Source organism: Cyanistes caeruleus, chromosome 11 (assembly GCF_971803275.1).
Source record: "Cyanistes caeruleus chromosome 11, bCyaCae1.hap1.1, whole genome shotgun sequence".
Taxonomy (NCBI): domain Eukaryota; kingdom Metazoa; phylum Chordata; class Aves; order Passeriformes; family Paridae; genus Cyanistes; species Cyanistes caeruleus.
The window spans coordinates 14,449,547-14,464,640 of record NC_141711.1 but is presented as its reverse complement, the minus strand read 5'-3'; the positions used below and the strand labels follow the sequence as shown (position 1 = coordinate 14,464,640).

General features: G+C 44.5%; 1 protein-coding gene across 3 annotated transcripts in view; it reads left to right on the top strand.

The window, feature by feature from the left end:
* The window catches only part of DNAH1 (dynein axonemal heavy chain 1), a 71,117-nt gene that overhangs the window by 4,422 nt on the left and 51,601 nt on the right, over positions 1–15,094 (top strand). For 2 of the 3 annotated variants that reach the window (XM_086845315.1, XM_086845317.1), the window contains exons 2-15: positions 369–519; positions 1,075–1,147; positions 3,613–3,787; positions 4,288–4,444; positions 4,971–5,103; positions 6,051–6,212; positions 6,734–6,986; positions 8,198–8,355; positions 9,200–9,411; positions 10,664–10,959; positions 11,956–12,106; positions 12,682–12,875; positions 13,743–13,968; positions 14,564–14,683. In XM_086845315.1, coding sequence (XP_086701441.1) covers positions 409–519; positions 1,075–1,147; positions 3,613–3,787; positions 4,288–4,444; positions 4,971–5,103; positions 6,051–6,212; positions 6,734–6,986; positions 8,198–8,355; positions 9,200–9,411; positions 10,664–10,959; positions 11,956–12,106; positions 12,682–12,875; positions 13,743–13,968; positions 14,564–14,683 — 2,421 coding nt within the window. In that variant the 5' untranslated portion in view covers positions 369–408. The remainder of the gene's footprint in view (positions 1–368; positions 520–1,074; positions 1,148–3,612; positions 3,788–4,287; positions 4,445–4,970; positions 5,104–6,050; positions 6,213–6,733; positions 6,987–8,197; positions 8,356–9,199; positions 9,412–10,663; positions 10,960–11,955; positions 12,107–12,681; positions 12,876–13,742; positions 13,969–14,563; positions 14,684–15,094) is intronic. The other variant, XM_086845316.1, reaches the window with a different exon arrangement.

The following is a 15,094-nucleotide window of genomic DNA, read 5'->3' as shown; positions in this document are numbered from 1 at the left end:
TACTTCTCTTGTAGTCCCAGTTTACCCAAATTCTCCTGGCAGCCTTTTGAATGCTGCCACAGATCCGGGAAGCCCCTGCTGCTTAAGGAAGGCAGCTTTTCTTGTGTATACTGCTGGTTTTCCCACTCTTAAACCCATCTGGAATAATAAAGCAATCTCTTTCTCCAGGGTTAGTGAGCCATTGAGGCAGCCATGTGAGTCTGATGGCCCCCAGGCCATGAATGCAGCGGTTGGTATCGAATCAGGGGATCGAACCTTCCATGTTACCCACTCATCGTAGCAAGTCAAGGATATCCAGCACTGTGGGAGGGTGTGGAGGAGTGCCAAAGATACAGTGTGTGACAGCCTCAATGTCTTTCCACTCATAGCAAGCCCAGGGTTACGTCGCAGCATTGTTCTCCTGAGAAGATGGAGAAAGCAAGGAAGGAATTGAGGAATTTTCTGAGTAGGAGCCGTCCCAGTACCAGCAGCGAGGCTTCTGCTGATGTCCCTACTCCAGGAGCCTCCAGTAGCTCAGGGGTAAGTGCAAAGAGCAGTCCTTTCTCCCACACTGTCCTGAAAGGAAAAGACTGATGTGTGGACACGTTTAGGTTTCACCTGAGGTCCTAGCCCTTCCTTTGCTCAGAGGCCTTTGTGCAAGACCTTGAACTTTACAAAGTGAAGCCGTGAAGCTCATCCTGGTCAGAGTTGTGTTGCCTTCCTCTGTAGTCAGTGACAGCACTGTCACAATTGCCTGGGTTTGGTATGCCAGTATGGCAGGGCAGGCTTGTGGTTGTGATTGTAGGTGATATTTGGTAGTAAAATTCCTCATGATTGGCTGCCTAATCAGCCCCCAGTCAACATCCTAAGCTGACATCAGGCCACATGCTGCTGGGAGATCCTCTGTCCCTGTGCATTGGGCTGAACTTTTCAGGTATTTGTATCTCTGAGCCTTTTCTGATCATTGCTCACAGTCTCAGTTGCCCCTCAAGATCTGGTAAAGTCAGTCTTACAGTCTCACTTTCTCTCTGTACCTCCATGATCCCCACTCACACTATGCCATGACTGTGCTCTGACACTTCCCTCACATTCCAGGGTGCTTCTGGTGGCCCCCACGTGTCCCGGTCTTTGGTGAACCAGGCAAACCAGGAGCAGCACACCCCTAACGGTAAATACACAGAGGGAATGAGGTGGGGCAGGAAACTGGGCATAACTGTTAAGGTTGTCTATAGTGGGCATGTTGGGAATTAGGCTGCTGCCTGTGGGTTTGTGCTCTGCTTTCATTTTCAGTGCTCAGGAATGGTGCTGAGCTGCTTGAATATCCCATGAAAATCGAATTTCATTTAGAGGTGCAGTAAAGTGATCGGAGTGGGTGGTAAAACCATGCTTCCTTTTCTCCTGGATATAACTACTTCCCCCAGGGTTCAGGGTGGACTGTGCTGGTGCCTGTGGGAGTTCTGGTCCTGCTGCCAGAACACTGAATTTGCATGTGTTCTTACTGTGCATGGAGCCAGCAGTGTCCCTTTCCTGTGAAAATCATAGAATATCCTGAGTTAAAAGGGACCCACAAGGATCATCAAGTTAAACTGCTGGCCCTGTACATGACAACCCCAAAAATGGGACCTGCCTGTGAAAGCTGTATTCAGGATTTAGATATAGCCAAAATCATGGTCTTCCCTCATTTATTTATTCTGCACCCAGCTGCACCCCAGAGCGGATTGTTCTCCATAGATGCAACAGCTCTCTGTGTGTACAGAGCTGCTGATGCCACCTGCTTACAAGAAGAACTTGTGTCATGGATGCTCAAATATAGGAACAGAGAATGGTTGAAGGTTTGCCAGCAGTCTCCTGGCCCCTGGAGCACTCCTGGGGATATGGATCATAGACTGGCAGTGGGTGGGAAGAAAATGTGTGTGTGAGAGGATTTTAGAGAAAGATGGGAACTGTATATACCACCCTCCTGTGCTTAGATGTGACATTTATTTTCATGAGTGAGGACAAATGACTGCTTCCTCAAGTGAATCTTGACAAGCTAGACTCATCTTTAACAAGTGGAGACAGAACTCTATTTATGATCTGCTGCTTCTTCAAGGGGGAAGAAGCCATCAGGTTGGAAATATAAATGCAAATGAAACACTAAGTATTGACATAAATAGTTGATAGTGCACAAAGTGCCATAATGGATGGTGCCATGGATTTGGCAACAGTGAAGTGACTAAATTGGAACAGCTGTGCTCCTTGACAACAAATACAAATCAGGGCCATTCTGTAAAGACCCCAAGCAAGAGATATGCATGAGGCTAAAGAGCTGCATTTTAGGGATTCCTCAAAATTACATTATGGACCATGCAAGTGTTTATGAGCACATTCATGCCAGGCTAGCTGCCCTTCCTGAGGGAGGGAGGTAGAGAAAGAGAGGAGCCAGTTAGTGGCTATTTCCTTTAGTCTCTAGGCAGACAATGTACAGCTACAAGGGTTGAGTCACGGGCCATTTAAGAAGGACAGGGCAATGACCTCTTGTAGGACCCTTCCTGTACCTAACTTTCCTAAAACATGTCTGGCTTTGGCATTATTGGCTGCTCTGCACAATTGCTTTGGAATCAAGGGTCAGGTCCATGACTCCAGAAGCAAATGCAACACAGTAAACAATTGGGTTCAAAGCTTGACATTCAAAATACCCAATTCCAAACCTGACTCCTAAGTTTCTCCTTGATAGAGTGTGAAAGTTCATCAAAGGAAAATCTCTCACTCCACTAAAATCTATTTTTAGTTCAATGCTTAGCTCTGTCTAGGGAATAGTGCTTTTTAAAGCTTGCATGCAATTACTTAATTTAGGTTAAGCTTCAAATTCCCAGTTTGCTGCTGTTCTATTATTTGCAACTTGTTTAGCAATATAAACGGTTTGGTTTATTTATGGGGTAAATGACATGGTTTAATTTCTGCCAGTTCTTGGAAATGTATACTTTCTGCTTAGTCCAAATTTCTGTTGAAAACGTTTGGCCAAATGATGAGATTGTTGGCTGTTTAACTCAAGTTTTTCTCACACCATTGCTGAAGTGAGTGGGTGGTTTGATTGAGCAAAAGCTGAGAAGAGAGGGGTTTGTCCCAAGGTGTGAATAGGCACTTTAGGAGACAAAGATGACCTGTGCAGCTTCTTTTCCCCTGTAATATTCATAAATCCTTTATCACCACCTTGACCAAGTTCCTCCCAGCTATGACTGACTCTCGGTCTCAGGGCCCCCAGAGAAGCAGGGGGATCCCATCCCTTTCTGAGGGTGATGTGCACTAGAGACAGTAACTTGCCCGCTATCATGTAGAGAGTCTGTAGCAAAGCTAGGAATGAAACAGAGCTCCTTAGAGCCAGGTCAGTGCCCTGACTCCCAAAAATCTGCATGACAGTAATTCTCAGTGGAGGTTTCTTCTGTGCCATCGTTTTGATACTGGAAAACCATAATCACATATTGTCACAGGGAAAAAAGGTCTTTCTGTTTCTAATTTGATGTCTGCTTGATTTCTTGTACAAATCTAGTGAAGTGACTTCTGCAGACAGCCCAGTAGATAGCAGAGTCCTCCTGTGTGATTGTAAAGCAGAGTAAAGCCTGGTGGTTTCAGATGTTTCTCTTTGTCTCTTAGTCACAAGATTCAAGATGCCTGGGAACTTTAAAAGTCTCCTGGATAATCAAATGGTTGGACTATCCACTGAGATCCTTGATGAGTCAGATTTCCCTGTACAATCATTTAATCCCAAAGTGCAGATGCCTTTCGAACGGCTTCCAGGGAAAAACCCTCGGAAGGTTGAAGTAGAGAGGTAAGTAACCAGAAGATGGCTAGAGACATCATCATGGAATGGACACAGCAGATTAGGGTGTTGATTTTTGCCTTCAAGACATAACATGTCAAAAATCCTTAAGGAAACCTTGTCCTGTAAGGCAGTGGTCTCCAAAGTGGGGTGTGCATGCATTGCAGAGGGTGCAAAAGAAATTCACTGGGATACGTGAAGAAAACATGGTTTTTAAATAGTGTTTATGTCATCTTTGTGTCATACTTTTTTTTATTTTCTGGGTTTGTGTATTCTCCATAATGTATTAGTACAGTAGTACATGTATATAATTTATAGATGGGAATAACTCATCATTCTAGGTCACTTCCACTGAATTATTTTGTGCTATAAATGAAGAAATAGACATGGATGCAATGTGTACTAAAAATGTTTTTACTGATAGGGGTGCACAGTGAAAAAGTGGAGTAGTAGTCATGGGAATGCTTACAGGCACATAAGTGGTTATTTCCTCTTCTGATGTAAACCAGGAGGAGACGGCTCTATCTCACCTTTGATATTGCTGAGCTCTTGGCCAGCAAGGGGATAGACTCCAATCAGCTGATGCCAAGGCACTATGACCCTGACAATATACCACCTATTGAGGAGAAAAAAGATACTGTGTTTCCCATCTACCTCCCTTTAAAGGTAAGAGAGCACATTTGGTACTTGTGATCTGTCTCATTGCTTATACCACAGGAGGTTTCTGAGGACACTTAGCCAGTATTGACACGACAAGCAACAAAACAAGGAAATGCTTTAGAGCTGGCTTAGGCACTGAAGGGTCTCTACAAGATGCTGAGCATCTTCTGCAGGGTACCCACAACTTCTGACAAAACTAGTAGTCCTTGAGAGTGCTCCTCACTGGCTTTCGTGTGTCCAGAGGAAAGGTGTCTCCTGCTTCCTTCTGAATGCAGTAGTCAGCAGTATTGCTGCAGGAAACCTCTCCAAGTGTTGGTCTGCTCTCCCTAGGAAAGGGCTGGGGGTACAGATACTGCTGTTTGGGAGAAGACTGTTGACCAAAGATCAGCACAGCTTTTGCACCTGGACTGATTTCCATATTTTGTAGCCCATTTAGGAATTGCATGTTGATGTTTTCCTCTCATTAAATTTTTTATTGGGTTTTCTTGTTTTTGAAGTAAATTTTAATTTCATTGATGTCCTTGCTTTTTAGGTATTTGACAATGATGAATTTGACTGTCGAACTCCAGAAGAGTGGATCTCACTAGGACTGGAGCCAGGATCTTTTGATAGAAAGCCAGTGCCGGGAAAAGCCCTTTTACCTACAGATGATGTACTTGGACATGGTAAAACTTGAATCAGTTACTGCTCAAGTGGGGCAACACTAACAGTTACAGGCCCTTTCAGCAGAAGGGAACATGCAGATTCTGGTGAGCATAGCTCTAAGTAGCTGAAAAGCTGTGTCTCATTTTGACCAGGCTCAGGCAGTCAGAGCAAGAGACCAGAGATCTCACTGACTGCCAGTCCTGCCCTGGACTGTTTCCACTTTTTTTAGAAGTTGCCTTTGCCTTTGGGCTTTCCATCAGCACAGGCAAAATTTCTCTTTATTGGTGCAAAGCTATCTTCATGGAATTAGGTAATTCCATGTATAGTATGTTCTGCCTGGATTTCACTGCAAGTGCAGGATCAGAAGATGAGTTCAGACAACAGTGAACCTGGGCCAAATTAAGTGACGTAGATGTTGTTTTCCCATCATTTGGAGCCTTGTCAATGAGAAGGCATTACTAGGTACAGTTGTACTGATGTCCAGCTATGGCTGCAGCTCATATTAACACATTTGCAGTATCTTAAAAGCATGGGAACTAGCATCTGCAGCTCTGGAGCAGCCTCCAGAGGCTTGACTGTCTGCAAAACTGAAGCATAAAGCATAAGCTCTGTGTATGCTTGGGCAGCCAGCACATGATGGCTGAGTTCTGCTTGCAGCTGTCTTGAGGAGCACCACGCCTGATCCCTTCTCAGGTTGAACAGACAGCATAATGCTGTCCTGATCTGTATCCATATTGGTATCAATAGAGATACATTTCTGTCTGGTGTGTGTGAAACATTGAAAATCCTAAGCTGTAAGACCTAAGTTCATTATTTAATTGATCACAGCAGAAACTCTGTGAGATTGACTGAGATTCAAATGAGCAAATGGATTTGACTGTGGCATCACCACTCGGATCAGGAAAGTCCATTTGCTGTAGCCTTCAGGTAAATGAACTAACCCTGTTTTAATCCTTGGCTCTCTCAGAGGACCCCAAAAGCCAGGATTTGATCTACAAGTGGATTGATGTTGGTGTTCTGGATTATGACAAGGAGACAGATCTCTACTTGGTTCATAAAACAGACAAGAAAGGTCTAGTGCGTGATGAAGAAGGGAGACCCATCCTCAATGGAGGAATAACTCCACAAGGTGTGTTTCAAATAAGGTCTTTTGGGACCTGTCATGTAGTCTGAGAGACAGTTCATTACCCATGCTTTTCCTAGCTGGAGATGGGAAGGACACCAAGAAGTCATTTAATCCCTTTCACTGTTATCTGTCTTGATATGTGTCTGTTTAACTTGTCTGAAAAAGCCTCCAGGGAAGAGAGCTCCACATCTTAATTTGACCCTGTTTGAGGTTTTCACTTTGGAGACACCTTTCTTTTTATTCTTTCTCCCATCCTTCCTGTCTTCAAGAAGAGTAAAATGTTGGTCTTTCTGGGTCAATGCCATTTTGAAAGGGAATGTGGACAGATTAAAATGAAGTACCCTTCTCTTGAAAAGTTTGAAGATGCTCTTTATGTCTCGCTGTCCTCAGCTTTGGTCCCTCATTTTGATCTCCTGCAAGCAGCCCAATTATCCTGCCTATCAAAAAGCTGCTGTCAGCACTGCAAGCCATTCTGAGTTTTGTTTTCCCTGCAGACTCTTGTAAGCTGTACTTTCATTTCCCAGGAAGAGCTCCATTGTTGCCATGTCAGTACTGGGTGCCACGAGTTTGCCTGCAGTTCCTGGCCGAGGATCCCCAGGTGTTTGCGGAGCGCGTGGCCTCTGCCGACAACCTGCGCAAGAAGACACAGGGGCTGCTCATGTACCACTTCTACGTGGACTGCATGCCCACAGAGGGGCTGGATACCATCAGTGAGAAAAGCTTGAAGAGGATGAGGCGCTTGGCTATGCAGACTCCCAAAATGAAGGATGAGAAGAGGTAAAGCATCATGTACATGTCTGGGGGCTCAGCCTTCAGTCCGTAAACATTGTGGGACTTCATAGGGCTACGAAACAAGTGTCAGTGGAGGCAGATCTCACTTACCTTCCATACTGTGCACAAGCACACTGCTCTGTTGCCCAGAGTGGCATCAGAAGTAGTCAGATGGCAGCCCCAGAGACATGTGTACAGGATGGGTGGTCTGTCAGTGCTCCCAGCTGAAGTAGGTTCTGTATGCAGACCCACCAAGCCATGTTTGCACCTGCAGTTAAATGGCCTTCAACAGCAAGAAGGTTGACAAAAATGACATGGCTGACATTGCTGTCTCCCTGTGCTTTTGAGGCACAGATCAGTCATTGCTGTACTGATCTGCAGAGCACCCTCAGTGCACCATTGTTGTCTCCAGAGACCTGGCTGTTGTCTGCTGGTGACCCTTCTACCTACTAACAGCTGCTAAAACAAATCAAAAGATCTGCATGGGGGGAGGCAAACAGAACAGGAGATCTCCACCTGGATATAATGCAATATCTCTTTGTGATGCAGTTCATATTAGGGAGGCATTTTAATGTCCCTGGGCTGATGAATCATGAGCCACTGGTGGTGTTGCTGGGAATCAGCCGTGACTGATTGCCTTGCTCAGAAATAGGAAGGTGTGAGGAGCTGCATGATCTGCTGGCCTGAACTGGAAAGTAGGAGAGCAATTAGTCTCTGTAAGCAGAAATGTAGGGATAAAGAAAGGTACTCTGCCTGCTTGAGATAAAGGATGATGATTTCCTAAGGCAGGGTTTCAGCACTTATGCGAGTGTTCTGGCTGAGGAAATGGACAACAAGAGGCATTCAGCAGGAGGCAAATGAAAGGCCAGCTTGGATAGCCCAACCTTTCTAGAGCTGCCAACTACTTTCTTTAGTTTGTGGTTATTTCTCCTTCCCTCCGTAATATTTCTACCCAGTTGCTTTGAACTGAAAAGGCACTTAAGAAGAAGACTACAGTCCTAGTCCTCACTCCCTGCTTGCCTCTGTCATTAAAAGTCCAGTTGATACTTTTGCTGACTGTTTCATTGCCTGCACAATTCTCCTGATGTGTTCAGTGGTAGGTGAGCTTCTGGGTTAGCAAATTTGGGAGGGAGGGGTGGAATTTGCAGTAGTGATACAGACATGCATGTGCTCAAACCCATGCAATGGGTTCTCAGTGTTTCTGTATCTTGTAACAGCATGTTAGACTGTATAAGCAGCCTGGAGAAAGAAGTGAAATTAGAGTACAAACACACCATGAACAGGATCAGCTTTGACAGAGTCGTCGCTTCCAAACCCGAGATGTTTTCTTATGTTACCCTGCCAGACAAAGAAGAGAAGGAAGCACCAGAGAAAGGTAGGGGACACAGTGAAGCAGTTTGCATTCAGTGTGGTTACCTCTTGTCTTTGATGGGATTCGTGCTTTGCTGTAGGAAGTCTCAGGTTCATGGTAATGATTAGAGCACACAAGGGGCAGCAACAGGAGATTATGTGAGACTTTTGAGTATGTCTCCCCTTTTTTAGGGTATATTTGCATGTTCATGTTACCTCACTATAATACATTAGAACTCATCAGCTAAGCTGCAGTAACTCTGCAAGTGTACCCTTAATGGCACCAAAAGTTTGGCAGTGTGATTAGTTTACCACTGTGCTGGGGCTGACTGCCTTGCCTTGCTTCCTGCTGTGCCCAGCTGGGAAGTGCCTCGGGTGTGGAAGAGGGCTCAGGCTCCTTTGGAGTCCCAAACAGGAGGAAAATGGCCCCAGTAAAAGATGGGAAGGGAGTATATTTTGTGCACTTGAATCTTCCAAAGGCAGGAAGGCCTTGAGGTGCTTCACAAGCACCTTCTTCACAGGCCTTGAGGAGTTTCACAGATGAGATGACTCAGCTGTGCCCTGGAGCCTCAGTGGTAAGTTTCTTCAGTTCCAGTGTTCTTTCTCATGGAAACTTCATGAGCCAAAGCTTTGGGAAGGTCAGGCACCAAGACTGCACCTCAGCCCCTAATGGGAGGCTGCAGAAGGTCTCTGCTGCAGAGCAGACTCTCTGTTTCATTCCAGCCCTCTGCTGAAGCTGCTGCATGATGAGGCCTGTGCATTAGAGCAGAGTCCTTTTCACAAGTGCTTCCCAAGGGGACCTGTACTCTAAAAACAGAAGCTTAAATGGCTGTTGCAGGCAATGACATTATTTCTTTTTTTGGTGCTAGGGCTTGTCTCTATCCCAGATTATCCTTTTCGTAGACAACAGAGAGAATTCAACTTTGCCTCACTCCTGACCAGTCCAGAAGTCATCCATCTCCTTGCACAGGTACAAGACGAGTGCAACAAGGCAGCTGTCATGCCTCTGTTTAACACAACTGTAACCAAACTTGTCTCTCTGGAGGAATTTGAAGAGATCCAGACTCAGACCTTCACTCAGGTGAGCAGAGGAGGTGTGAGGGGTGAACACATAGAGCAGCCAGCAGTGCTGTCAGTGTGTATTAGGCAGATGCAGCAGCTGCAGATTGATTTTCTGGAAACTGATGAGCTGTCAAAGGAGCTGTCGTGTTTGGGGAAGGGAGGAATTTGCATGTGCCTGTCAAATTTATTTGGATATGGGGAGAATGGGCTGAAAGAGTCATAGTCCCCTGGTTAGGATCAGCCAATGCTGACCATGCTCTTTGTCATGTGTTAAACAAGTGGCCATATAGGGCTGCAGCCCCTCTTTCCTCCACCTGGTTTATACACAGATAGGAGTCCTGGTTGGCACTCAAAAGTTTCTTTTATCTTCTTCCTTTTATTTATTTTTCTTTATTTCCCCATCCATCCAGCTGCAAGGCACAAGATCCTTGGTTCCTCCTGAAACACTCATGAGGATAATGCTTTTCTGCACTCTATGTTCTTTATATACTTAATTAAATTACTCTGCTTGCAATGCCAATAGACAGTAGGACAAAAATTTGCAGCTCTGTGGTAATTCCCACCAGAGGATCTTCATGTCCTCTGACTGAGGGCAGCACATTGCACCCTGGATGTGGCCACATGGAGTAGCTTGCACAGGGTTGCACACTAAATCAGTGGCAGAGAGCGTGCTGGTCCTTCCCAGTCCCATGCTGTTTCAGCTAGGCAGTGTTGTCATCCACTCGGTGACTAAGGTTCTTTTATTACACACAAACAGCAAGCTGCCTGTGGAGCAGAAGTGACACTTGGTGGTATTTTAATAAATTAAAATACTGTAAACTGCTGCTGCCCTTGGCTTCTTCTGCTCTTTCTTCTCACTTGTCAAGAGAAGACAACATTCTGTCCTTTACATGCTCATCATACTGTCTATACAACTTTTTGTGAGGGACCCTGACACAGGCAGCTCCAGGGATACCACTCTATAGAAAGAGAAGAAAAAGGAAACACTGTGAATAAAACAGAGAACAGAGCACTCCCACTTTTTAATACCAGGCTTTCTTTTTGTGGGTCTTTTGTCAGCAAAGGAGATATATGACCAGGTTCAGATGCCACATGTGGAGGCGGGGGGGTTGAGAGCTATTTTTAGTTACCACAGCTCTGAGAGAACAGTTTTCTTTCACAGCAGAGAAAGGTCCAGCAGCCTTTCTCTGCTCCAACAGCTCACCTTGCCATACCGTTTTCCCATCAGCCCTCAAAGGATTACTCAGCTTGCTTTTTTTTCTTTGCCCTAGGTTCAGGAGTTTCTCAAGGATACTTGGATCGATACCATAAAGACTGCGATTAAGAGCAGCCTTAGTGATGCAGGCAAATGGTTCAATCTGGAGGAGAGTGACTGGGATGCATACCAGAGGTCCAAGCTGTGTAAGCTGATGGAGCGCATCAGATTCATGCTTCAGGACTCTCTGCGGTACCTGGTACAGAACTCACTCAACAGCTTCACCCAGTTTGTGCTGGATGCTTGCCAGAGTGTCCTGAATTGCTCAAAGGATATGGAATGGGGAGATGACATCACCAACAGTCCCTACATGTAAGAAAGAAAGAAAAATAAGGGATGGAAAGAGCAGAAAAGTGTAGTGCTGTTGTCTTTTTAACTACTGTTCTGCAAGCAAGCTTTGCTCTGTATGGGGCCTTTAAACTGGGCAGTTTTCCCTAATCCTCCACCTGACATGTTCACTGGAGTATGGAAGAAGGACACAGAGCTGGCTGCTCTGTTAGTGCAGCTTTCCAGCTGCTGTTAGTGATATGGAGCAGCCCATCAGAAGCAAGGTCTGCTGTTTTGATGTACTGTTCTAAAGATCAGCCACCTCCAGCATTCTTGGGGGAGCAGATTCTTACTGCTAACTTTTTCTGGATGCCAGGAGCATGGCTGCTTAATTCCATTCTTAAATGAAACCTCAGAATTAGAATCTGGCCTGGGATCTGTAAAGAACACCAAATTTAGGTTATCACAGTGCCTAAAATTTCATTCCACTGGGTATTGATTTAAGGATTTTTGCTTTTTGTGGTATCAAAGAATTAACACTTAGAAATGGAAAGCCAGAAGAAAAGAAGAAAAAAGCCCTGCCACTCACATGAGGCCTCTTACCTTTAAATCAGTGGAAGTCTTGACACTGACTTCAGCTGATCCTGAGCCATGCTGGTCACATGCAAGATTGAGAAATACTAATCTAACTTCCAGAAGCTGCATTTTAAGGGTATATTGGAGATACTGAATGCCTAGTTTGAAGAGCACCTGCAGTTTTTCTGTAAAGAAGCTCCAATTCTCAAGATAAGGTTATGACTTTTGGGGATCCTGATATGTCATGATTGATGGTTCCTTCACCTTTGATATAAAAGGGTTCTCAGTGTCTTTACTGTTAAATTGAGAATACAGTGTTTTATATCTTCATCTGCATGAGACAGTCCTCTCATCTGTTTTCCTTTCCTGTGCAGGAGACATTTTAGTATCAGCACCAGACCAATACAGTTGTGTATCATATTCTCAAAAAGCATCCCTGTTCTTTCTTATCTCTTCCCACCACAGGCCTCAAAGGAATCCACTCTTTGTAACAGACATTAAGCTAGACAGCAGTGGCATCCTCTTCAGCCCCTCTGTGGAGAGCTTTGAGACATCCCTCATTTCTCTATTCGACAATGGAATCCTGGCAACTCACAGTATCCCACAGCTGGAGCAGGTGAACACTTCTGCATCAACAGTGATACAGCTGAGCATGTGTCAGTGCACTGCAGCTCAGCACAGACACCCCTGAGCTTGTACTGAGGGAGAGAGGTGCAGAAGTGGGTACTTGGGAATTCAGTTAAATTAATCTGGGCACAGCACTGTGCTAATGCAGTTCTATTCTGATAGGATTTCTTCAATCTCCCCAGCCTTGTAGCTCTTTTGTCTGGTTGTCCTTTCTGCTTTGGTGCTGCAGGTTCTGTGGACACATGGATGCTCTGGTTGCCCCTAGTGCCTGGTGGCTGGTAAAAGTAGACTCATAACAGAAATAAGACTCTTTCCAGTTCCATTTGATGCAATTTTCTTCTGCATATGCATCTTTCTGTCTGCTACTGTGAAAGCCCTGTCTCCCTAGATCCTCATTCTTTGGGGAGGAGGGCACATAAAACTGATGAAACAATTCCTGACACCATGTAGAAGTGTGGACTGCAGGAGTTCCCAGAGGTGCCACCAGGGATTGCTTTGCCCCTCTCCTGAGGAGGCACAGTTAGCTCTGTTTGTACTGAAAGACCTCTCTCCTTGCTCTTCCAGTATGTGTTGGAGAACATGGAAATCACAGGCAGCCCCATGCTGGGATCAGTGGGTTTGCAGGAGCCAGAAGTGGAAGAGCTACGTGAGGCTGTGCGCTCTGCCATTCAAAAGACTCGGATCCCTCTCCAAGCCTATGGCAGGAGATATGAGAAGTTCTTAGAGATAAATAACAATGACATCAAGTACTTCCTAAAGTAAGTGGCTTCTGACAGAACCCCTGTGACCCCAATGACAAGCCTTTGTGGAAGCTGTTGTGTGGATGTGCTGATGTGAGAGTGTGGGGCTGTTCTGAGACCACGTGCCTCAGATGTGAGATCAGGCCCCTGTCAGAGGCTGCCTTCAGTCATTGGCGACAGTCCATGCTTTTAGAGGACATTGGTGGTGGCACTGGGAATTTCTTCCTGTCTCTGACAGCAGTCACATTCCTGTCATGCTTGTCAGTGTAATTGGAGATATTAATGGCCCTAAAAATGAATCATCCTGTTTGAGAATCCAGTTAGCATACTTGACTCTGACCTCCTTCATATAGTGTCTGCTCAGGCTGATAGCATTCTGTAGAAAGCAATGTTTTCTTTTGTTTCAACCTCATTGTTTTCATTGCCAAAACTCTTTGCACCTGTTCTGTCCTTTAGTCTCTCTCTTACTTTAATGGACTTCTGTTTAGGTCGTATGTTTTCTCCAAACAGTGGGAATTAAGCCTTTTTTTATTCCAACTTAATCAATTTACGAATCCCATCTAACAAATTCCTGTCTCCCCCCGGAATACATTGAAGTGCCTACCCTCCCCTGAAGTGCCTCCTGATCTTGCCCTGTTTACACCAGTGCTTTTATTTTGTCTCTCCCTCTCTTCTTGCCATATTTCTTTCCTCTTTCATCTATTCTTTCTACTCCTTTTCTGACTCTAAAATACTTTGTGCTCTTATTCCACTCCGCACCTATTGTATAAATGTATGCCTTAGAAATTTAATTTCTTTATCCTTTGAGTGGATACAAACAGCCTATATGCTTAAATATTCTTAAGGTCTGCACTGCCATTTTTTTGTTGGTGTTCTAATTTACAGAGACTATGAGGAGCAATTTCCACCTACCCAGGAGGTGATGAAGATAGTAAGCATGTACATGTCTGAAAAGGAGACCCTGGACCACATTCTACCTAGTTCTATTATCATTGGCCCCTTTCAAGTCATGATAGAACATATTAGGCATAATCTCTCTGATAAACACAAGGCACTTGCCACTGCCATGTTGGACATGCTGGCTAAAACCCTCCATTCACAGGTGCAGAAAGTAAGTTATCTGGTTCAATGGATTATCTGTCTTGTCTTGTCCTTCTGCTTTTGAGGTTGCTTTGTTTTTGTGAAATGGTCAGAAAGCCACATTAATGAGGATATTTTAAACATCACTCTGGGCTGATTATTTAAAATTATAGGGGACATGCAAACTCAACCAAAGGAAGTATTAAATATATTTAATAAATTACTGCCTGAAAGCTGTAGTTCTTGAGATGAAATTCTTCAAGACCTTGCCATCTTACAAAAGTGTGTTAGTGGATTGAAAAATCTGTCTAGTAGACAACTGGAAAGTCCTGCTTCCTCTGAGGAAAACTGAAATGTAGGTAATTGCCTCTGCCAGCTGGTTGTCTAAATCTGTTATTAACATCATTTCCACTACATACCTGCAGTTCTTCTTCCTCTTTCTTTGGCAGTCTCATTCTGTTTGAGCTCAAATGAGATGGATGGGAAAAGAAAAAAACAGAACAGGGCCGTGTACTCATCACTTAGACCACCTTCAGAATGGGAAGTGGGTGGATCAGGGCAGGTTTCCCAGTTTGTCTGTTAGCTAATGGTGACTTTTTGATGGTCTTTGCTGTGTCCTGCTGCAGATCTGTGAAGCATATGAAACCATCAGCATCAAAATGCATGAGAAACCAAAGAACATTGAGGAGCTGGTTGAGCTGCGGGACTGGCTGAAGGGAGTGCCTGAGCAGCTGGCAGTGCAGGAGGTAGGGCAGGCTCTCCTTTGGACAGGGACATCAAGGGAAGTGAGCAGGAAATTTGTCAATGTAATGTGTGGTGTCTCAGAAGCAGAACCCTTTTTTTTACTTGCATGTCTTTGTGTGCAATGCCACGAGATTCCTGGCTTTGTATTTTTATAATTCCTAAGATTTGTATTTTTAAATACATATATCATAAATTTAAATCTCTTTGCAAAACAAAATAGCAGTTAAAAATCTTGCCTAAAATACTTATGTATGCATTTTGCTGCCTTCATTATCCACTCTGCATTTGTGTACTGAATAGCTATCTTCTAAAAATGAATGCTGTTTTTTAAAGAAAATCTTTCTGTTACCCAGTGCTCAAATCGCTGTTAATATATTTTTTCTAATAGGACATTTTAGCACCGAGTTATTGCA